The sequence below is a fragment of the Branchiostoma lanceolatum genome, chromosome 17, assembly GCF_035083965.1.
Source record: "Branchiostoma lanceolatum isolate klBraLanc5 chromosome 17, klBraLanc5.hap2, whole genome shotgun sequence".
NCBI classification, from domain to species: Eukaryota; Metazoa; Chordata; class Leptocardii; order Amphioxiformes; family Branchiostomatidae; genus Branchiostoma; species Branchiostoma lanceolatum.
The window spans coordinates 16,423,692-16,448,216 of record NC_089738.1 but is presented as its reverse complement, the minus strand read 5'-3'; the positions used below and the strand labels follow the sequence as shown (position 1 = coordinate 16,448,216).

General features: G+C 41.1%; 2 protein-coding genes across 2 annotated transcripts in view; both read left to right on the top strand.

Annotated features, from left to right (window-relative positions):
* Nucleotides 1-4,570, top strand: part of LOC136423232 (heparan-sulfate 6-O-sulfotransferase 3-B-like) — a 43,660-nt gene extending 39,090 nt beyond the window's left edge. Inside the window, exon 2 of the mRNA XM_066411333.1 lies at nt 3,134-4,570. Within this exon, the coding sequence (XP_066267430.1) occupies nt 3,134-3,743 (610 nt within the window). The 3' untranslated portion in view covers nt 3,744-4,570. The remainder of the gene's footprint in view (nt 1-3,133) is intronic.
* Nucleotides 4,571-5,552: 982 nt separating this feature from the next.
* Nucleotides 5,553-16,942, top strand: LOC136422987 (centromere protein I-like). Its single transcript, XM_066410959.1, has 19 exons — nt 5,553-5,679; nt 7,632-7,769; nt 8,293-8,411; nt 8,968-9,075; nt 9,317-9,365; nt 9,588-9,724; nt 10,214-10,366; nt 10,840-10,986; nt 11,257-11,377; nt 11,852-11,937; nt 12,156-12,273; nt 12,696-12,760; nt 13,285-13,385; nt 13,791-13,944; nt 14,414-14,538; nt 15,229-15,366; nt 15,685-15,823; nt 16,237-16,284; nt 16,755-16,942. The coding sequence occupies exons 1-19, from the start codon at nt 5,616-5,618 to the stop codon at nt 16,914-16,916; spliced, it is 2,172 nt and encodes a 723-aa protein (XP_066267056.1). The 5' UTR covers nt 5,553-5,615; the 3' UTR covers nt 16,917-16,942.
* The last annotated feature ends 7,583 nt before the right edge of the window (nt 16,943-24,525 follow it).

Sequence of the window (24,525 nt, the reverse complement as noted above, 5' to 3'; positions counted from 1 at the left end):
CCCGTGGATGGCATATTGGACCCTCTCTCCGTAGCCTTAGCATACTATTTTTACTCTATAGTATTTGGCCAGTTTCTACTATTTTCCCAGCCATCTGCGGGGCCTGGTAGAGGCAAGCACAGTAACACACACATGAGTATCGGTACGCCAGCGATGTGTGGCCTTGTCAGCATGCCACATCAAGCGTGCCCAGATACAATTTCGAACTCGTCTCCCAGACACTCATTCTGTCACGTCGTCCCCTGCAGTGCTGAGAGGGGAGCTGCCTGTTTCACTGTATGGTGGAAAATTAACAATTTTCCGCTAGAATAAGCAAGCCTAGCTAGCGTGAAGTGTACTTGTTGAAGTTGGCTTTCCCTTAATTCTTCTTTGTTGACACCTCTTCCCGTTTTCTCCAGGCTTTGGGGACTGTGGTCTCTAGGAAACTGATCTAATCTAACAAACCACGAAATTTCCGTTTGTGATTTAGCGCTTGGGATAAACATTGAATAGACGATTACTGAAATTACGAAGTGGGTGTGTGAAGTGTTGTACCTAGATTAACGACCAGAACGGTATGGAGGAGACACCTTGTGCATTATAAGTTATGGCAAGTAGGCCGTTTCATGGACTATTTCCGACGAGTTTTACACGACCATATAAACAGGAGTCACAAATCAAAATGTTAGAGATGATACTAATGCGAAGTGAAACGTAAGATATATATGTAACCGGTACAACTGTGAAGGGAAAGCTTTCTTATTTAATTTTTCATCTTTCACAAGATCATGAATATATAAACAAACGTAGACATTGTATACGTATTTTTACGTACCATATCAAAAATAGACTACATCTGATACATACTTCAATCTTTTCGTTGCTTAATTTGTTTCTATAGAATACTTTTAACTGTAGATGTTTCATTCCTTGTTTTGACTGCCATCCGTTTTATTCGCAAGATTTATCATTTGATCTGAAATTTCATCACGACCATCATCTTGTCGAGCTACTTTCTCGGATGTGCAAGACTCTCCCTATACTCCATAGTCCCAAGTAGGTCTTCAAAATATACAGCATGCATTCTCGCACAGTCGTTGAAATTCATAAGACGAAAAATGCAAAAAAAGTTAGTTTTTTTTACTCCCATCAAACATTCTTCCGTGGACCGAGCGAAATGGTAATAAACCGTAAATGTGATAATGCCCAATTATGCTGACTTCGACATCGTCTGAAAATCATCTGTACAAATATCGATTGAGTTACGGGCAGAGGTAGAAACGCATACCAGGCATAGATAGCACAGGGGCTTCCTGAACACTCTATTGATTAGGGCAGCTGCATTTCCTAATCTAGTTTTGATGCCATCAACCACGGAAGAGACTCACCGTACCCTAGGCCCATTAGCGATATCACACACACAAGCAGATTCTCTATCGTGGATACTAAACGGAAAGGTCTCAGATATCAGAAGTATCATCACCATCATCTTGTCGTGAGAGTATCACGGACGAACATCACCCTCCCCCTCCAGTCCTCCATTGCTCTTGGCAGTTCTTCTGAATTGCAGCCTGCATCCTCACACAGCAGCTGTATGTAGTGTGCGAGGCCTGTCTACACTTGCATATATGTCCATGTTTTGGTGCCCACAAAAGAGCGTCAATGGTATATCTTGCATAATCTGCTGCTTGATTGTAAGATTATGATGGTCCCGCGAAGACTGGCAGCAACCTCTTCTTTTCATTCAATGATTGAAAGATAATCGGGGACTGGCGCCCTCAATGAGGTCTGACATTCTACCTCATCGGTGCAGCATTCTCTGTCATTCAGGCGCCATTGATTGTGGAGATGCACAAGATGGCAGCCTCATTTGCTTGCTTGCTTTCCAAACGAGGCTTAACTTTTGCGTATTGATTTTCTTTGATGTGCACAATTTGTACTCCCCGAGTGACGGGTTTGGAAACGAAGGTGCAATAATGGTTGTATGTGGTTCACCGCAGTCTCAACGGTCAGGGATCTGCCAAGGGGTTTAAAACCTCAACATCGGCAGGTTTCACTCTGGCTATTTGACCGATGCAATGGCCTTTTGGGGAGAGTAGTCATCTTACCTTCCAAGCGGTGTGAAACCTCAACACCAGCAAGTTTCATTCTGGGTATTGGACCAATGCAATGCCCTATTGGGGAGAGTTCTCACCTTGCCTTCCAAGGGGGTTGAACCCTCAACACCAGCAGGTTTCATGCTGGGTATTGAACCGATGCGATGGCCTATTGTGGAGAGTACTTACCTTGCCTGTTCAACCCTTACCTGGGTCGACATGTCAGAGTCTTTAAGATGGTATAACTCTCAGCTCTAGGGAAAAGTATGGTAATTCCACAAACACTGCTTTCCAGTGGACTAGTCCCCTACTCATGACAGTGCGTGCACAGCTATGTGGCCCAAGAGCTACAGAAACGGAAATGGGCGCCGTCCTATTCAACATATGGTGTGGATACGGGACAGAAGTACGAAGTGACGTGAAGCTCCAAGGAAGGGGCTGTTTTAATCGATACAAATTCGAAGCTTCATTACCTCGTCTGTAAATGATATGACCTGCTTTTGCTAAATACACTATTCGGTCCATCGACAGATTTTTCGCAGGCATGATATAGTATGAGCAGTAGGTTTTAACCTGTCACTACCCAAGACCGTGGTATCAGCTCCGTTCAATCTGCGCATTGTTTTACGGTGCAACTCTTGTAGGCTGCACCTTTTGTGATTTTACGACAAACGTTATCATAAAATGGCTTAGACATAAACGTGTCCATGGTTCTCATTATACGACCATGAAGAACTTAAGCGCTACATTAGATTGCAACATTGTCATAAACATTCCTCCCTCATCATGATTTTATGACACAAGGATGTCACAAAAATGCATTTCATCACTGAGTCATCATCATAAGTCAGTTTAGAATATCATTACAATTTAAAATCATGAGCAGTAGGAAATGATATTCCATCAATATGGAAGTCTCACAGTCCCACATTCATTTTCGTGCAATTAAGTTCCCGTACGTTCCCGTTGGGCTGTGCTCTCGCGAGAGAACATTTCAAAATGGCGTCCATTGTTGGCATGGTGTCAATATTGATTCGGTTTCTGTCTTTTTGCCTCAGGTATTTCTACATCACGATGCTGCGGGAGCCTGTGGCCAGATACCTGAGCGAATGGCGCCACGTCCAGAGGGGGGCCACGTGGAAAACCTCTCGGCACATGTGTGACGGGAAGATGCCATCAGAAAAGGAGCTGCCATCTTGTTTCGACGACAACTGGGTTGGTGTAGGCTTGGACGAGTTCACGGATTGCCCGTGGAACCTTGCAAACAATCGCCAGACCCGCATGCTGGCAGACTTGAGCCTTGTAGGCTGCTACAATACATCCCGTGTAAGTCAAGAGCAGAGAAACCGCATTCTTCTGGGAAGTGCGAAGACCAATCTGCGACGGATGGCCTTTTTTGGCCTCACAGAATTCCAGAAGAAAAGTCAGTACATGTTTGAAAGGACCTTTAAGCTAAAGTTCATTGAACCTTTCGAGCAAGTCAACGGCACAACAGCAGGCAGGACACCCATCTCAGAAGACAAGAAAAGGAAAGTAGTGGAACTGAACGCCCTTGACATCGAACTTTACGACTATGCCAAAGACTTATTTTTACAAAGACTAGAACGGCTTAAGCAACATGATCCAGATTACTATGATTATGTAGACGAAGAAGTAGGAAACTGGTAAGGGTTCTCGTATCATAGCACTATTCTAGATGTTAGAATATCGTTTGCAACGATCTCAAGCCAAACAAAATCCTTGTACAGACGACAATACATAGCCGATTGAGTAGGATGCTCCAAGTACTAAGAACATCCCATGTCAAACTGGAACATAACACTTTAGCAAAAGAGGGTTGAAAGATGCGCAGCTATTTTGTGGACTTCAGCGTTCTTGATCTGTGTAGCACTAAGACTCGCTGTGGAGAGAACTATGATCGACTTTAAAATAGACAGAGCCAATAGTGTTCTAAAGAAACATATTCTTGTGAGATTTTCAGGGGTCATTCGGCCATCCGATATGTGAAAGACATTTCATAGTCCCTAGTGCGCATGTGCAGCCGTGATGCATTGTGGTTAAAGGTCAAAGTTCAAAGCACCTGGCCACAATGCATCACGACTGCACATGCGTAATAGTTATTGTGAAATGGCTTATTGTGCTGATTTTCGACATTTGCGATGTATTCAATATTGTCGTAATACGAACCCATCTATAAGTTATACCAACAGTAATTTATCGTTATATCGACAACATTACCTGTATCTAAGTAGCTCATGCATGTAAGTAATGCTAACGAAAAACATCGATCCTGGACAATGTATTTTCACATTGACCAATGGTCTCCCCTTCCCTCCTTTTCAAGAAAAAGAAACAAACAAACAAAAACACATAGCAAAAAAGAGTTGATTGTGCCACAGTAATTGAGTATATATTGACCCCATTTGTAAAACATTGTGTCAACCTACCGGAGATGCTGATTATGATAATGCTAATAAACAGGCTATCTAGTACTACTCTTCGTTGTTAGTTCTTTGTATGACTTGATGAATTTGCCATATACATGTACTAATAACTTACTGTTTGCTAAGTAACTAAGAGGAAACAGTAACAACTTACATCATTTTGAAAATTGAAATTTGAAAATTTGAAATTGAAAATTTGAAAATTGAAAATGTAAAAATAGAAAATTTGAAATTTTAAATTTCAAAATATGCATATTGAAATTTTGACAATTGAAAATTGAGTATTTCAAAATTTGAAATTTAAAAATTTTGCCTCACTTTAAATTCTGAAATTCATTATGTAGATGCTGACCTATCAAGACACAGCAGTTGATTGCACCATATGAAAAGGGTCGGTCTGTGTACATCTTACTTACTTACTTACTTTATATTAATCTGAAATCGGTATTGGCTGCAATGCATTGAGTGCATTTGATGATATTTATACCACTTCACTATAGTATATGGGGTGCCTTCATTTGATACTAGTACATGCACATGTATCTAAATTGCGGCACTCAAAACTGCCCAAGAGGACTACTCAAGGGACCGATGAAATATGGTCTATGTGGACAGGTGATCACAAAAGACAGGATTCTTGTGGTCTTGTAACGTTACAGGTTTGACTTTATGTCGAGATCAACATATAACTGCTACTTAAAGACACGAAGAAAAAATGTTGAAGACAAGATAGTGAATAGTGCATGTCTGTTGCCATTTCAAATGATTTTGAAGCTAGTACACTGAAAGCATTAACGGCGTAAAAGCTTTTGATAGCCTTCAGCGGAAAAAAATTCAACATTGAAAATCATGATGGGAGCAAATCAAGCCTTTTGAAGCAGACCTGTGCATTGGTTAGAGGGTCTAGTACCATAATCTATCTACAAACCAATATGTTCATGTTTAGGTGCAAACTTTGATTTCAGTAGACTTGGTTCATCAACAACGCCATCGTGCGGAATTATTCCGAACTGTTAAGTGATCTCGTGAAATCACGTTGTATGCGTTATCACGTGATCACGACCGCGAGACAATTCAAACTTTGAGCGGGTCCAAAATGGCGGAAGAAGTGACGCGAAAACTCCCAAGTTTGAAGGACGCTTTGTCGTATTTTACGGACGGTAAGAGTTTATTCAACTCGTGTTATACATTCATTATGTTAAAGAGGCATATCTGTTTCTGTTGAGTCCACGTTTGAGGGCTGTATTTGTGACACAAGTGGACAAATCGGGTGGACCAAATTTGTGGCGCTTGGTAACTTGTTGATGTCACTGTTTTCGGGAGGGGGGGGGGGGGGGGGGGGGGGGGCTTGTCACTGAAAGACACCCGGTAGATTTCTAGCGGGGACTAGGAGATGAATAATTTATCAGGGCCCGCTAGCCCGGTTTATTCACTTGCAGAGTAGGCAATTAGCACTATCTGGTGGCGCGCGAGCGACAGAAGGAGTATTTCACACCCATTGTCTGCTCATTCTCATTAAAAATAATTTTTTCCAGGGCTTCCTTTCTTGGTAGATTCAAATTGTACTAGCTTCGCTTGTGGGTTAGGGTTATCATTGTCAGAATAACATTTGTGTGAAGCATTTGTTTGGGGCTTCAAATGAAGGTTATAGGGATCAAATGAATGACAGACAAACGTTTCAATGTTATCAAGACTGAAATACATACCGTTTTATTCCATAATACGGTATAGCCCGTCGCGCCATACTTTAGAGAGAGCATTTTCTGCCATGTACTCGTACACTGAAGCTTTCTTGTCTATACACAGAAATAACAATAAGAGTTAATGTAACATATACAAACTTTCATCACAATGTATAATGAAACAAATGCTGGGTCTATCGGCTTTCGTAGCCCTCTTTTAAAGGACGTCTCACACACGGACTCAGGCCGGACCCGTTGTTTGGTGACTTTGTCGGAAAATGAGTTCAATGTCTTCTCTCCTCGGAAGTCGGTGATTTGGGGCCTCGCAGTGCGCCACGAAACCTTCATTCAGAACCAGTTTGGACTTGATTTCTCTCCATTTTTGTGCCCGTCCCGTCTTCGATCGCTTCGTCTTGGTGGGAAATGTCAAGCCTCTACCAGGCTCCGCGGGATGGCTGGAAAAATAGTAGAAAGTGGCCTAACATAGTGAATAGTGTGTCAAGGGAGTTAGCTACGGAGAGAGGGTCCAATCTGCCATCCACGGAAATGGAACCTTACTGTATAGCGGACCTACCCTGTATAGCGAAGTACCGCGGCTGATTTCTACTTTTTGTCTCAACGATAGGACGGAGCCTGGTAGAGGCTAGGAAATGTCGGGTCCACTTCACAAATCTCAGCGTCGTCAGGATTTGTTCCTTCTCGGACCAACCGCTCCATTAGCGCGAGTGCAGCGCCATTGAAGGTGTAAAACTTCATCTTCACAGTTTCTTCACGTTTGGATTATCAACGTTAATCTTTCGAAAAGATACTAAATTTGTAGCGAGGACTTTAAAACTCCCGGTGCAAAACTAATGATCATGCGCTTGGCTTGGATATCTGAAATTTACATGAAACTAGGGGTGCGAATAGTCCGCGAGAAGCCAGTTATTGGCTACTTGACGGTGACAGTCGGTGACCTGTCTGCAGCCATCTGATTGGTTCCCGCTCGTCCCCGCTAGAAATCTACCGGGTGTGAAATAGTGTAGACGGGGGGGGGGGGTCATAGATAATATTTTACATGTTTTGTTATTCTTTTCAAGTGATTCATGCCACAGTTTAACGAGTAGAATGATAACAAAGTATTCCTTATAAAGTATGTAGAAAATATGCCATGCATACGCTTCATCCAAATCTAGAATATTTTAGTTTAGCAAGGTTATAGCACAGTATTTTACACTGGTTGATTTCGCACAAACACTTTGCAATTTTTGATTCGTTTCTTTTTTTATGCACCACCACCACCACCGGCCCGCTTAGCTGTGCACCAATCCTCCCTGGACGAGATGCCCCACTGGGGTTTTGTCCAGTATGATTAAGATTAAGAAGATTTTAGTATATGCAACAGCAAATATACTTGCCACATATTATGATATTCATTTTGTCATGTCCAGAGTCAGCCAGTACAAAGGTGAGAGGCAATATGAAGCTACAGCTGGCCCTGGAGGGGATAGAACAGCATGCACAGAACAAGGGGCTGAGTCCTGACAACATCCTGTCACTCACTGTGGTCATCACAAGGGGGCAGTTTGGTGAGTACTAGTAGGGCTGTGTACTGTATCTGTAGACTGTAGAATTTGTTTAGGTACTACCGTACTAGTAATTAGTATATAGGTCAGGACCTGAACTTCTGGTGTACCTGTACTGTAGAAAAGTTTGTAGGTACTGTACCGTACAGGTTCGGACCTGAACATGTAAAATCGTTTGGGTACATGTCTGGACCTTAACTTCTGGTGTTACCTGTATGGGAATACAATAAAACACAAGCGCATAGTTTTTTAGACTATAGGCTTTAGTAAAAAAAAGTTATAGTCTTCAGTAAAATCTATCTCAAAGATGACAATTTTGACATTTTATGTAGCACATGAAAGTTAGAAAAACTTGTTTTGAGATGGAAAATATGTAAATTGTCATACAAGGATGACGATTCTCCTATTAAAAAGATAGTTGACAACATGTTATATTATCTATAGGTCTGTAATGAACTATTGACATGTGTATAATTGTATATATGTGTACCAAAGCTCTCTCCTTTCCTTACCATCATATTCATAGCTGATTCCACCAACAGCCGGCTGGTGAGGTGCCTGATCCCTGCTACCACAGTACCAGAGGATGCAGCCCTGAGGGCCATCTCATGGATATGTACCAACAAGCCTTCCAAAACTGTACAGGTCAGCTGAAATCTAGTCATCCATAGTTCTTGTTCTTGTTTGGAACACTGAACAACACCCCTTTGTTGGGATAAAGCATTCAGGGGTCTTCCCACGCTGTCCTTATTTGATAAACTGAAAGTAGTACATGTATGTTTATTTTGAGTAACATGTAACTTTAAATGAATTAGCCCAGACTCCCTCCTATTCTAGCTCAAGTCTGCTTTGAGCAAAACAGTTTGACATACATCCCTATTTAGATTTTTGTTTCTTATGAGTTATGACATTAATCAACACAGGAATGGAATTTTTGTCAGAAGCAGAAGTGTAAATTGGATCGAACTTCGAAATGCCAGTTCTAACCCAAATGCCATGCCCTTACAGAGGACTGTGCTACTCAGAGCCAATCAGATCTCTTGCTTATATCCTTGTGCTTTGCATCTGACACCAATGCCCTGTTTTTAGAGTTGATTTTAAAGACTCTATCACACAATAGAAGCAAGTGAAAGCTGAAGTAAAACAGTCTTCTGCTCTGCTCTGCGTTGACCTTTGCCCTGTTGTTGTTTGTTGTTTACAGGCCTTCTTGCTCCGTTGGCTGGTTTTAGTGTACGACCTGATTGACGGAAAGGAGAAGCTCCATGCCTTATATGGAGTCCTGTTCCTCTTCATACAGAGTGATGTCCTGGTAGGTTTCATTGAATTCAGTACTAAGGTCGCACCAATTTCGTTAGTTCTCAGATTTAAAATGAAAATGCTGAACTTGAGCTTGAAGATCAACATGAATAAAGAACAGAGTTTGAAAGGAATGTCTTTATTGTGGCACACCAGGTTTCTTCAAATAAAAAGTTCAATTTACATGTAATTGTAAATGTTATCAGACAACCTGCAGCAACTTTGCTTACCACTGCCTTGTCAATTCTTTCCAGTGTCCTCACGTTTGCCATCTACTGTATCTGCTGACCAGGAAGCAAGATGGTGAGACTGGTTTGCTTTTTTTCATAAGCAACATAAACAAAAGTTGTTGATATGGATATCTATTTGCTGTATTGCTTATTAACACTTTAATATCATAAAAAGTTATAGAAAGATTTTGAAATGGTTTGCAAGCAGTACCAAATTTGATGCACATTGCCTTAGTTTGGAAGTCTAAGTAATGAACTATTCCCTGATCTAACCGAGCGTGTTGTGTATTTTTAGTGCGCCTGTTCCGTGTGCGTACCCTGTTAGACCTGCAGACCAGAGTGGGGGTACAGCCACACCTGACAGGACTGCTGTCTCTGTACAAACTGTACCGGCCTGACCTGGTCAACGTGCCTCTCTACAAAACACACAGGGTAGGCACAACATGGGACATTAGGGATTTCGTACCTAAATTTTAAAGTCCTAAATATAACATCAGGTACAGGTACATGTACAGGTCTGGACCTGTTACTTGAATGTTAACTATTTGACCTAGTACCCTATGATCTTCAGTCTTCAATGATGACAAAAAACATGAATAGACAAATAACAGAATGTTTATGTAGACACCAGATACCTTATGCAGAGAACCCATGCTTTCAAGAAGGTCTCAAATGAAATTGGTGCTGATTTCGACGACTATACAATGTTTGCATCTTTTTCCAGTGCTAAATCTTTGTAGTATGATTGCTATGAATGACATGTTTTAACTAGCAACATAAGATAAAAAGCCATATACTGTTTTATTAGACTGATATCATCCATCTCAGATTGTGTTGTTAAATTTATGTAGAAGCTAACGATGTGTTGTCTTCTTCCTTTGTAGAAAATTTACAATCATCATACTGCTCTCTCTTTTCCAGGTCTTTTTCAAACAGACAGACAAAGCATGGGCAGCCCTGATTCGTCAAGTTCAGCTCAGAAACTGCCCCAGAGAGGAAAGGGACCAATGGCTGAAGACAATACAAATTCCAAACACAAATCTCTTGAACAATGTAGATCCAACAAAGGAACCGGTAAGTATTATTTCAATGGGATTCTTTTAAGAACTTCAATTTCTGTTTCGTCAATGTCATTTGTGTTTTTTATGTTTTTACTAGAAGACTCTGCATGCTTGGCTGAAAATGCAAGCCATAGCAAAGCCACATTGCACTACCACTAGCTACATAACCTTTAGCGCACTGAAGTAGCTGTTTGGCACCCAATTCCCTTTTGGTTACAGTCTTACAGAGTTGGCAACAGGGAGAAGGTTAAAATAAAAAGCATCATGCTTCACCTCAGTTGAGATTGAATGCTTTACCTTTACCATATCAGGATTCTAGCTAGGATTTTATTTTAGTGTAGTGGTGCAAACTTCACTTGCTACACCTCGTAAGAGGAGAACCGATGATGATGATTATGATGTAGTGGTGCTGGCAAGGGAGTAGGGCCATATCTGTTAGTTCCTTTCCCTTCTACACATCACTGGCTAAACTTAGATGTTTTACAGAGACCCAAGAAGGCTAAGTTGGACTGCATCCCTGCCATTGAGTACCCTGGATGTTTGGACCTGAGTGCAGCAGGCCCGTCAGACAAAGTACCAGTCCAGCTCATTGGGTCCTTTGAGGAGCTGTTGAAGAACTTGGATAGCCTTGAGGTATGTATTCACTGTTCAATGTGCATTTTCAACTTTGCTAGCCATAACACATAGTTGGGCTATAACAGTGTCTAGAAAGAACTTAATATGTATTCTTCTTGTTTGTGACATTGATGGCCTACCAGTTAGGCTAGAGCTAGTAGACGCAGGACTGAGAGTCATTTGTCCAAGTGGAATAAGCCCTGGCTATGGCTTAGAAATTCTCAAGCTAGACATCTAGCACCAGTTTTACCGCAATCCATATTTTAATGTTCCCTTTCTTCCCCCAAGCTGCCCAGTCAAGCTGCAGCAGTGCTGAGGTCCCAGTACCTCCAACATTTTGTGAGCTGTCATCCCCAGCAGCATGTGGCACATAGGATAGGATACTGGCTCTACAGGACACTGCGACAAGGTGGGGAAAATAGACATACATGTATACTGTAATAAACTAATTTCTCTCAATGTAGGCAGTGATTAAGCTAACAGACACAGGATTGAGAGATCAAGGGTTTGAATCCTTTGGAAAGACACTTGACAGGACTTTCCTCACTCCACCAAGGTGTAAAAATGGATACCGGATTTTGGTTGGAAAGGTAAAAGGCAGTGGACGAAAAGGGATTGTCGCCACCCTCCAATACCATATCCTAGACACCGTGGATAACAACCCACTGACCCTACAGCCTTTCAAGGGCCATGGGACCTTTTCCCTTACCATCTAACCTGTGTTGTCTCATACAGTGGATATACATTTTAAGTATAATGATTTTTACATTGGGCTTGCATTTGTTGTTTATGTTTTTCAAGAAATGCTGATGCTCCTAGGATTATTCAGACTTGAAAATACTTAGGATAGGATAATCATTTTATCATTATTTATCCATTGTAGATCTGATAGACTGCCCCTCCCCCAGCACAAAACCCAGGGTAGAGAAGCTGCTTAAGGCTCTCATCGACTTCACAGACTTCTTACAGGTAAGTCTTATAACATATAAGAAAGTGTGTGATAAAGCAAATTTGTTCGATATTGAATGCATGTTCTAATATAGAGGGTATAAAAGTTTAAGTGTTGCGACATCATTGAGGTGAGGTTGAAAATCATGGACAGTTCTTTTATAGAATACCACTCATAGCATTTGAGCTTTGATCATTATTGTTCACCTGTAACCTGTGACCTTTAACCCTTATTCCAGGAGGGTGTGCCCCTGTGTGAGATGTTCCTGTGGGAGTACCTGTTCACCTGGAATGGACTGGACCACAGGCCTCAGATCCTCCAACTCATCACAAGGTCCAGGCTGCACCCTTTCCAGAGTAAGCAACTTGTCTGCTGCCATGTTGGTGTCCTTATTTGCATATAGATCATATTCCGTTTTTCCCAAGTACCGTAGGAGCATCCTCATTAGATGGCTTTAAATAGTGCACACAGTTAGATGTACAAAAGTTAGGTGTTACAGGTTGTTCAGTGTAATAAAGGGTTGTAACAAACTGCTACTGCGCTGCTGGTGTGTTAGGCCGAAGGGCAATTATACTAGCTATATAGAATACAGATACACCCCAAAAAGTGGATACAAAATAATGATGATGAAGATGTTCCTGGAATAGTTACCACAGAGTATACAGGGGTAACTTTAAATTTTTACAACCCCAAAGAAATGAATCTGAGTATTGGATGCTGTGTATGACAGGAATAAGCTTGACATAAGTTCATAACACAACATGTCCTTCCTACTCAGGGCTGAATGACTATGTTCTGGAACCACTCAGGCGGCTGTACTTCACATCAAAGGTCCACTGCAAGGTGAGTTTGATTATGCTGTCCTTTTCGGAGACAAAACAAGTTTGGAATTAAACTCTAATTGGTGGTCTTGTTAACTTAGAGTCTAAAGGTTCTGGGTATAAATCCCTAGCAGGTCCCAATGGTATGCCCTTATTAAAGACACTTAACACCAACTTTCCTACTCAAATGAGTGAAAATGGGTACCTAACTTTGGTTAGGTAGGTTCTGTAGGAGGTCCTAAGTTTCAGGAGAGCCACACCTCATGCACGTCAAAAAGCCCACCACACTTATCAATAAGGGTAGAGGTCTGTCCTTTTGTGAGTGAATCAAACCTATCAGTCTGGTCTAAGGCAAGTTGTACTTGTCTGAGGTCGTCCGCTTGTACTTAACGTACTGAAGTTAGTGTGTTGTGATTCAAAAGTTACAGCGGTTTACTAGTTACATTGCATGCAAACAGACAGATTTGCAAAACAAAGTACACTGTCAGTTGACGGTTGTTACTTTGATGAACTAACACATGTCTTTTTCTGATGTTGTGACTGCAGTGCCAGATCCTGGCCTGTCTGACAGAGCTACTGAGGAACTGTGTGTCTGTGGAGTGGGCACGGTACCAGCAGACACACAACGACGAGGATGGGACAACAAGGTAGGGACTTCTGTTACTATGACGTGTATTGTCATTAAAGACAGAACACTTGATTATTCCAATATGGTATGATTGGTTTGATAAATATATTTTGGAGCATTTTAAGTACATGTACATGCCACTGTACATGTACATGTAAGAGTGCTTGAAGTTTACACTGTTTTCATATATTTTTGTGCAGTCAAAATCAAATATGAAAGTTTCTATTTCTTGAGATTCTCATGACAGTCATGATAAAACAATGGTACTATATGTAGTTTATACTTTCCTCTGGAGAAGCCACTGATTCAGATATAGTTCTAATACAATAGTTTCTAAGACTGAGAGAACAGTATGAGTCGAGATATCATTCTTGATCTGAAGACACACGTGCACATGTAACAAACATCATGTCTCTGCCCCCAGCATGTCCCTGTTCCCTGTAGATAGTGAGATGTTCCCAGCCCTCCAGTCTATCCAGGAGCTGGTGTATTATGTGGACAGGCTGTGTGTTGTGGGACTACAGCAGGAGGAGGGACACGCCATGCTCATGCACTACACTCTCGGCTTCTTCGAACTGGTGAGAAAAACATCCCTACTAACATTTCAATTTTTTCTGAGGTACAGTACTAGTGCCTCAAGCCTAGAAAGAAAAAGAAAAAAAGGTGGCCTTGTTGTTAGGGTTGTTGACTGTAGGGAAGGCACTTGACACCAACTTTCCCACTTGACTGAGGTGAAAATGAGTACCTAGCTTTGGGTAGGGACGTCCTCTCATAATTGGACATAAAGCTGGAGGCCCAGTGTTTGAGGCGAGCCACACCTCGAGTGCGCCCACATCACATTGGTGGTTTACCAGTTATGTGATACAAACAAAAATAAATTGGTGAAATTTTTTTTCTTTCTCCATGTCTATGAACAAGGAACTATGATAAGAAACAATTGAAAGAATTGTTTGATGTTCAATTTTACCTCAACGTCTCTAATGAACTTTTTTTCAGATAATTTTTGAACATGGTAATGACCAGTCCTTATCTTTACTCCCTTATTAGGCGACCCAGCTGCAGCGCAGGTTTGACCTCCCGTTGGTGCATGCCCCGTCTGCACCCATTGTGTACATGGCCATGTTTGACACCAACGCCCTGACTGTGGCCAGGATTTGTGCCATCATGCAGAGGTAATGGGTCTGAAGATTATGAATTTATGATGTATCATACTGATATTGTACATTTGAAATTCTCTAAATAAGATAGAGTATTGGTAGCAGTGTATAGCTATAAGAAAAAATTTGTGATATGTAGAAATTTCCTAAGTTGTACGCAACTCCGCTACTCTCTCATATGAGTCAAGTACCAAGGATGCAGGTCTAGAGGATGTAGTGGTTCAGATATGTGCCATCATGCAGAGGTAAGGGATCTGAAGATTTATTACTTAATGATATATGATATTGATATTGTACACTTCGAAATTTTTTAAAGGCATAGAGTATAAGCATTGTATAGCTAATGAATTTGAGATATGTTGAAGGTATCTAAATCATGTCGCCAATGGTAAGTGATTCTGCTGCTTTGACATATGAATCAAAATCCAGGATCCAGAGGGTGCAGTGGTTGCATTTATCAATTTGAATGGGTGTAAAGTAGTAGTAAAAGATGTAAAAGAACCCAACACACTTGTCGAGAATAGTAGGGGTGACCTGGCATACCTGGCTGAAAACATAGGCTGTGGAAAGGCTGTATAGTATTACAATCTATGAAAAAAGCGTTACGCTTTGTCAGCCACTTCACCTTTTCCTTAAACCCTTGTACATGTATTACCCTATCACTATGTCTAACTTGCCTATTTCTTGTCTCCTCTGTGACTACAGGTTCAGAGAAGAAGTGACAGCACTTAAACAGAAGCCGCCCCAGGAGGAGTCCTGTGGTTTCACCAGTTCCAGCATCAGGAAGTTCAACAACTGCATCTTAGACATCTGTGATGCACTCTGGAGGTGCAAGGCCTTCAGGTAATTTTAAGGTTTTAGTTTTTCATTTTACTGTAACAGTTTCTTAACTTTAATTTCTTTTCTTGCATGTGTAGTGGCTACATAGGGCCAGAAATACTGGGTGCATGTGCACAAAATTGAAGCTGTGCAGTTAGTTTTTAACTGTTGGTGCATTGTCACCCACAGTCAAAAACGTTTACTGACATTCCACTTTATTTCATGTTGTGCACCCAAAATGTTTTTGTGCACAACAGCAGCGTATCACAATTATTTAAAAAAATATTTATCACCATGTTGTTATGATCTAATGAGGTTTTTATATTCACAATATTCCACCAGTGGGAAGAAGGACGAGGCAAGCATCTTCAATGTGCCGAGGTCCATAGTGAAACAGGCCGGTGTGGACAGTGTCGGGGACAGTTTCTCACTGTACAACCACATCGCTCTTCAGGGCTTCGCACACAGCTTCTTACAGAAGGTAAGGCCTAGAAAAAAATGTTGTGTTTCCGGTTGCCCAACCAGTTCTAGTAAAAGCATGCCGACCCTAGCCTTTTTTGGTCGGCCGTTGGAAAGAGACGTAAGATTTTTGAAAATACAACATTTTTTCCCTAGTCCTGACAGTTTTTCACTTAATACACATAATGTATAGAGTGTTTTCACTCACTTTCCATGTCAATGAAGTAAGCAGGTGATGACTCACTGCCGTGTCAATGTCCTGGATTTGCATTTCAGTGGATTGCAGTTCGAACATATATGGTGTTTATTGCTTATATCGGCAAAATCTTCAATGACAAAAAAGTGATAAAAAAAGTGATACATTTGGTGTAAAAGTGATAGCAAGTTCTGTTATTTAGCCACCTAATAGTGATTACATGTTTTATTACCACACAGTCCCTGCCACCAGGAACCCCGATCACACCCAGGCCCAGGTCCAGACAGGTAATGTCTACAACCGTTACAGTTTTATTGATTGGTTAGGCAGTGAATGGATGTCTAGAACTTTGTTTTGGTATTGAAACAAACAGCATGTGATTAATAGTACATGTTTTACCATGTATGAGCTATGTAAGATATGGTGAAGGAAGTAAAACTTTCTTTCAGCGAAGTTAGACAATGTGTAAGGAACTTAACCTTTAGCACACGGAAGTAGCCATTTGGCACCCAATTCCCTATTGGTTACAGAGTTAGTCAGCAGGGAGAAGGTTAGGTATTTTTCAAATTTGTGTGTCTGATATTCTCTCAGTCTTTAGAAGTGTATGACTAGGGAGGATGGTACCCAGGCCACCGAATACATGCCTAATGTATGAATTTCCTCTGCAGAGTACCTAGGCAGGACTTCATATCTAAAGTCTCAGAGAAGTTGTGTTGTGACATATACCAAAAGTCCTACAATACCTTTTCCTCTGCAGAGTACCCAGGACAGGAGTTCCTATCTGGACTTCCTGACATCCCAGGGCCTGGAGGGGATCCAGGGTTTCATCAGCAGTTTCATCAAGATGGGGAAGTCCACGCCGTGCTCCTCTGCACCCTCTACTGCAAGTTCAACAGCAACATCTGGGTCCAGAACTTAAAGGAGCTCAAATCATGTCAGAACATTAAAACTTGGATATGGCATGGAAATCTATTATGATATTAACATTTGCTTGTTCATATTAGCACATTTCTATCATGATTTCGTACTTTGGCCATCTATAAAGAGAATGGAAATAAGCCCTCAAGCAGTCCTTTATATTTTGGGACCATTAAAAAATCAGCGCCCAGATTTTCAATGCATTGCATCTTTGGTCCATGAAGCACAATATGCAATGGGATCGTGTTATTTAAACTTCCTATGTATGAAAAGGACTAGAAAATTGAATTTGAAAATCTGACTTCCAACACCCTGATATCGCTTTGAACTCCTTTAGTTTAAAGGTCTACACATGACAAGCGGGGAAAGAGCAGCTTTAACTCTGGAGTAGTTAAAGTTGGATGTATATCATACTATGACATGTATATAAACCACATTGTAAACTTTTGCATGTTAACTAAGGCTTTTTTGGGGACGAGGGTCAAGATGGGAAAGTCCTCCACACCGTGCTCCTCTGCACCCTCCACTGCAAGTTCCACAGCAACATCTGGGTCCAGAACTTAAAGCTATGCAACACATCGGCAGAACTTAATACATGTATACAGTCGGTAATTAGCCTGCTATTTAAACCTATTACAGCTGCCGAGTCTCTTTCATTCTCTTTGGTCAACGTTACATCAGACTAACTGCCGTTGCGTAAGATATGTCTTTTGACACAACTAAATGAACCTGTATACAAGATATTGACCTTAAATACGCGAACACAACCTAATCGCTTACGTTGTGCCGATGTGCTATGCACAGGAGAGGCTGGGAAAGGACAACTTTAACTCTGGAGTAGTTAGAGTTGAATGTATATCAATCATACTATGTGTAAAATAAAAAAAAGTAAACGTTTGTAAACTGAGGCTCTTTTGGGGAACAAGGGTATTGTTTGGTCTTAATGTATACAATGCACAGATGGATGAAGTATAGTTGTATACTGGCTTTTTCTGTACTTCGAGTTGGACTAACATAGCTGTTAATGCATATCATACACCTTGTAAAAAGCTGCTTTTCAACAGTTTTAATGCATTGGATCATCATGGTGTTATGAATTGTCCACCACATGCGCCTCTGTACCCTCCACTACAAGTTCCACAGCAACGTCTGGATCCAGAACGGCTAGACTAGGGCAAACTGGGGCAAGAACTGGATGTTGACTATATTATGTGGAGGATTCACATCATAATTATCATCATTGGTGATCCACATTATAAAGTATGACATAATGTACTAAAGGTTTCTTCTGGGACATGTGTTTTCTTACTTTTGTATAATGCATTTATAGATATATAGAGCCATTTTTGCTTTATGCTATATCTTGGTTGATGCATAACTAAAACTCCTCCTAACAGTTTTTATTCACCTAAACACAATCAAGATGCTATAGTTATGTATATACTGTACATGAATTGTCTTGGTGATGAAAGATTTAGATGATCACAACTTGATTTAAGTGCTTTGACATACTGAATAAAGACTTGCACACTTACATGTACCCTCTTGGAAAAACATTTACCGTTTCTATGACTGTCATTTATTGCCACACACACTAGTTCCTTGATATAAGGTACTATTTAGTAGACATACAATTACATCATACTAGATACTAGTATTTTTTTGTAAACAAACAGTATCATCATACTAGTATTTTTAGGAGACATACAATAACATCATACTAGACACTAGTAACTCAGCTACTATGAGGTATGTGGGGTGTTCTACTATTGCAGATATTTTTCAGCTGCCTCCATATCCAATGTTGCATCTGGTATATTTCTGCTCCCGCCCTTTTGAGTGGAGTGTTCTTTCTTCTTTGAGCCTGTCTTTATACCGCACTCGCTATGAGTAAACACACCAACAAGCAGAAACACTCGCCCCATCTGCTTGTAGTTCTGGTCTACATACACCAGATAGCAGTCAGACCCATCCCCATTGAGATGGACTTTACAAAGACGGCTTCTGCCATGAGTATTCTTACCATGCAGCTTGTAGCTCAAGTTTGATCTGAATTTTTTTAGCCCTTGGACAAGCTGTCTGTTACTCCCACTACTGTTAAATTTGCAGATTTTCCCCTCTAAGTCAGTATAAGAGTTACGTCCTGTGCGTAGAGCTTCCAGTGCAGGACGAATATGACCATGGCACAGGTGTATGTTGCTTTCGAGGCTCTTAGCGAAGCTCTTCTTCCAGTCGAGTGGCAGAACAAGGGTTGCTTCATTCCTCTGGTCCTGATCAGCCACCCCTCCAACAGCTCCTCCCACAGCGCCCTCTTCCTCCCCTCCTTGTGCTGCGCCTGTGTCACCCATTTTGACCCCATCCTGGAGGAGGTAGAACATCATCTCCACAATGTTGCCACTTAATTCCTCGAGCTGCTTTCTTACCAGGCCGACAAAGCAGTCACCTGTCTTGGTAGTTGCACTGAACTGGCTGTTAAGACAAAACATGTACTGTACCAGCATTTGAGAAATATCTCATAGCATTAACTAAAGTTAACTTTATCTTTTGCATGCACTACCCGATGTATACGTACAGTGGCTGTTTATCATTAAGAAGCATTGGATGGTAATCATCTGTTGTGTATTGAGATTTACCACATTTGATGGAGTCCTACTCATAGCATTTTCACAATAATTATGCAAATTAGGTAATAATTATCCCGTATTTTCAACTTACGTGTCATATTATGGAATGACATGGGGTTGCATTTATTTCTACGATAGCTGAAAAGCGCTAAGCGAAAATGGACCAAAACTTTGTTTAATCTATAATGCCTCCCCCCCCCCCCCCCCCCCATCCCTTTACATGCTAATGCTGGATAAAACTTATTAACAAAGGATACAAAGAAAACTCCGCTGCAGGGTCGTTCTGAAGCATGCTCTCGGCCATCTCCTCAAACTTCTCTATGGGAGCAGAGTTGGGGCCGAATTTGTCAGCTGCTTCTTCCCTCAGTCTGCCGATGTACCGTTGTACCATTTGTCGAATCTCATCTGCTTGGTCCTTTCGGGTTAAGGTTCGTTCTTTTAACATTTTTAACAGCCTTATACCCTCTCTCTTCGTCAGCTTGATGTCGTAAATCCTGAATCTTCTAAATTTGCCTTCACTTTTAGCTGCATCGGACTGCTTGCAGACATATTCGTGAGGTTTTAGGACTGAGATGAGATCCACGGACATGGTCCATTCGTTCGCTAACACTTCACACAACTAACTTCCCCCTTTCAAATCCTCGGGGGACCTCTTTGACCTCTGATCGACGCAAGGAACAAGTTTTTAAAAAACATGTTTTTGTTACCGTAAATTTAGAACGATTCTACGTCAAGTTATCGATACCTGCTTAGACTATGATAACGTGACAGTTATCTTATGATGATGACTAGTAATACGCATAATCGTTGATGATGAAAAAAGTAAATGCAGGTGCTACATGTACCTACGTATGAGAAACACGCATTGCTTGAATGCGCAAGAGCTCCATTATGTCTATTTGACTATTTCAAAAATTGTTTCAATATTGACAAATAAAGACCTAATAAAAATTCCTTGAGACATTTTCGATCTTACCTGTCTCATCTTTATCTGATATATGTTTGGTATGGCTTTCCTGATATTTGGTCCATCGACAGGCAAGTATGTCTGCATTGGAAAGTATTGCGTATCAGTAAGACAACAGTTGCCGTGAAACCATAGACTTTATTTTGGATTGTATGTAAACAGAGCTGTGCCTTTCCCTTTGATGGCTTTGAGGATCTCCTTGGTCACACTCATTGCCATTATACATACTACAATTCATGCAAGCCACACAGGGAGAAGTGAAACCCACTCAACCGCGAAATGTTACGGTAGAAGGACGTCAATAGAATGCACATACGCGAAGGGTTCGTCGCTTCGTGCAATTAAAATACACTGAAGGTTCTTTGACATCATGCATCAGGCCATGCTGGTGTGGTGTTCAGAGGAAGAGACCGTTGAGGCAGCAAAGTGTTTTGAAAATACCAGGTGCTTTCAATTTTTGTAAAGAATACAAACATAGACACGACCAGAGTTTCTTGTGTTTTATTCACTCATACTAAAAGGTCACCATCTATCAGTCTAGTCTTACGCAGTTTGTACTTAATGTACAAATCTAGCGTACTACATCTCAATGCGGTTTTCCGGTTATGCGAAGCAGATAGATTAACAAACAAAATATTAAAACACCCCAAATTTCGGCAAAGTGACACCTTCGTAACGTTACATACGACCAATCCAAGTAGCTTATGCTGGCCCAAGTGGCTCTTCATAAAGACAAAACAGTCCATCGTTGGATTTTTTCTTGATATAGAATGCATGCAAAATGTTTCAAAACACTTGATGATATATATAGAAATACATGTATATATCAAGTCAGCGTGTATACAGCGTGTATAAAAAAATCATTATCATCATTATCATATGCGACAACAATGAACACATTTGGAATCGGCAAAGTGAACTTCAATGTGGATATCCAAGGCACACAAGCGTTCACACCACACAGTGCTCATTTTAAGAAAACTGTCCAACTTATTTCACACCCATGACCATGTGAGACTAAGGTGACCTCTTCTATAGGCGTTCCGCGAAATTCGACTGGGATCTGACACGTTATGTCCCAGCCAAGTGTTGGGTACTTCTCCACCTTTCTGAGTGACCACTGCATGTCTCAGATGCACTGGGTGAACATATTTCCACTGCAGGTCGGTGTTTCACTGATTACAGTCACAGTCGAATGAATTTCCGCCCAGTTTGAGGAGGTTCAGTTGTGACAAGATGTCTTAAACGTTATCCAGTGTATAAGCTAGATCATGTTTTGAGACAGGTGGATAGGGAAAAGTTTCTTGACCATTTCCAATGATCCATAGTTTTTTTTTTCGCTCGACGATATGTCAATTCGTTCTACGAAATCCAACTCGTACTGCACAACAGTAATCTTGTTGTCGAATGATTCAGCATCTCTGTTTGTTGGGGTAGTCCCGCTGGGATTGCTGTAAATTTTGCCATGTACAAGTGACCATCCCTCATGGTCCATTGAGGAGTCAAGAAAATGCTGATAACATTTGATAAGAAAGTCTTTCACGCTTTCCGTTGACTAGTCTTGAGTTTACATGATCACGTCGTCAAACTTCAGAGTCTGATCCTGTATCACTTGAGTCGCTTGTCAGTGCTGCTTCCGGTCCCCCCAACCACGCTTCAATGTCGTCATACAGGTCCTTCCAGTTCTCATGGAGAAGATGAACATCATCCGGATCTTGCAGATCATACACATCCGAGTCCAACTGTCCTAATTTGGACAAAATTCTTCTCAGCTTTGCCTCGTGTTGTTTTACACGGCCGTTAGCACAGGTCAGAAGACGCTTGAGGTCATCGATTACTTGGTTGGCATTAGTCCGTTCTATCCAAGCTCGTAGCAAAGCCATCATGATCGTCTCGACAATTCTTGTCGGTTTGTTTATGTCGACGTCTGTCTTGTCGCTTTGCCCATCCCTTTCTACCAACAAGCCATAGTCAGACTCGACTACATGGTATAAATAGTCCAAACGACTCTGAAATCTCCGGGACAATATTGTTCCCGATCCGCTGAAACGGCCCCGAAGAACATTTTTCGCACCTTTCCATATCCCGTTCGTGTGCACAGGTCCTCGATTGCCTCCACTTGGCACTATGAGTTTGTCAGTGTCAGTGTCGCCCGACATGTCGCCGAAGACATTCGTCCGGACACGTTCGTCGTTAAACTTCTAGCTGTATTTTGGGCTAGCCGATTTTCCTAACAACAGCCCGGATGAAACATGAGCTTCCAGTTCCCCATAATCGCCATTGTGTCCACAATATGCGCGCCAACACTAGAAGGCTACTGATTGGTTGGCAAAAATCCAAAAGCTTCCACGCGGATACTTGATGACTGCTAGCTTGCTTTGGCCTCCGTTACTTATGGCGGGGTTGATCCCTGTTTTAATTTTCCCATATCGCGCAAAAACAACGTCTTTTCATTCAACAACTGAGGGACCAAAAAAATAAGAGTTCATTTACATGTAACATTCATAATCACCAATGTGTTCAATTACACCTTTATGAAGTTGTATCTCAATTTTCAAAACGCTTTTTGTAAGATCAATCTATAGGATGTTTTTTTTTCGTTCCTAGGGTGGAGTGAGTTATGAGTTGAATTCAAAGCTAGCGGGCATCAGAGTCCTGAATATGCGCTATTTTTGTAGACTATTTTCCATAAAGTCAGAGAAATGAAACTTCGCACACTTCTTCATCGTCAAAAATAGAATATCTGTGTCAAGTTTCGTTTCTCTCAGTTAATGGAAAAGTAGTCCACAGAAGTCTTTAATCAAGACATCACGTATTCGGCTATGGATTCAATGGGCTGTAATATCACACATCACTCTATCCTAGCAGCTGTAAAAGAGTAACTGTAAGGAGTTTAGAAATCAAATTTGGCATGTAAGTTATAGAGACATGATGTAGTCAACTCAGTCGCTCATAAAAATGTACAGAACACATTGAAATACTGCAGGTTCGAAGAGATGTTCCTTTACATTTGTGCCAAATTTCAACTTATTTTAGACAACAATGAACCTACTATGATACACAACTTTATTGCAAATTCATGTCCGGAAGCTAATTAAGAGAATACAAGAGATAATGAGATAATGATGATAAGCTATAGTACACAGTGCTATGTACAAAACGCGTGTCTTTTTTAACGTACCCCCCTCGTGTGACTGAATGGGATTTTCCGTATGTGGCGCTTAGTCACCACCAACATATTTATGCAGCAGGAAGTTTACTTAGTTGCATGTTTCACTGTTTGTGGCCGTTCCCCTTTGAGAACACTGATTCGAAAAATTAGAAATGCCAGTTGTAGAGCTCATGATTATTTAGCACTGTAAAAACCAGTCCAACAGGAGCTTGGTATTCTCAGTCACCATGGAAACCGCTCATCACAGCCAGCCTCCAACACCATAGTAATAGATAGTTTTCAGTCTGACATTTATTTCCATTCTTGCACATATGCATAAAGCAACATGATTATGGTGCTCCCTATTTTCCCGACTTAATTACCTTCGCCAAGAAGGTTATACAGCACGATTGAACACCCACAAGGGAAAACAGTCTTCAGTGTACTCAGTACATTGATGGCTCCCTAATCGTGCAAACTATTTTGCCCAATGAATGCAACGAATTTTAAAGTGCTTTGAGTTGATATCCAAGAAGATGTAAGGATCCGTCCCATTCTCGGTGTTTTATGCCTGTTTTTGTAACATTTAGTTCCCTTTTCTACTATTGTTTAATCTAATGGTTCAACTCCGGAAATCAGTGTTCTGCATTCGGTGCTCAGTCATCACCTAGCTCTAACAGGAAGTTTACTTTACCTGTTCAAAGGAAATAAAAAAAGGTCACATTCATGCAGTTAATTGACTTATGTTTGGTCAGCTATCCGTAATCTTTTTGGCATGGATTCGGATAAACATTCCAAACTGAAGGGACAAGAGTAAAATGGCAGGTTGTACGCAATGGTGATTTGAAATTTCAAGTGACCCGTTGTG

What these genes read in the sequence shown, in the direction of transcription:
- LOC136422987 (XM_066410959.1), top strand. Translation starts at nt 5,616, where the DNA reads ATGGCGGAAGAAGTGACGCGAAAACTCCCAAGTTTGAAGGACGCTTTG. An exon ending in AGCCTTCCAAAACTGTACAG is followed by an intron (nt 8,412 to 8,967) that starts GTCAGCTGAAAT and finishes TGTTGTTTACAG; the next exon opens with GCCTTCTTGCTCCGTTGGCT. An exon ending in CCAGGCCCAGGTCCAGACAG is followed by an intron (nt 16,285 to 16,754) that starts GTAATGTCTACA and finishes TTTCCTCTGCAG; the next exon opens with AGTACCCAGGACAGGAGTTC.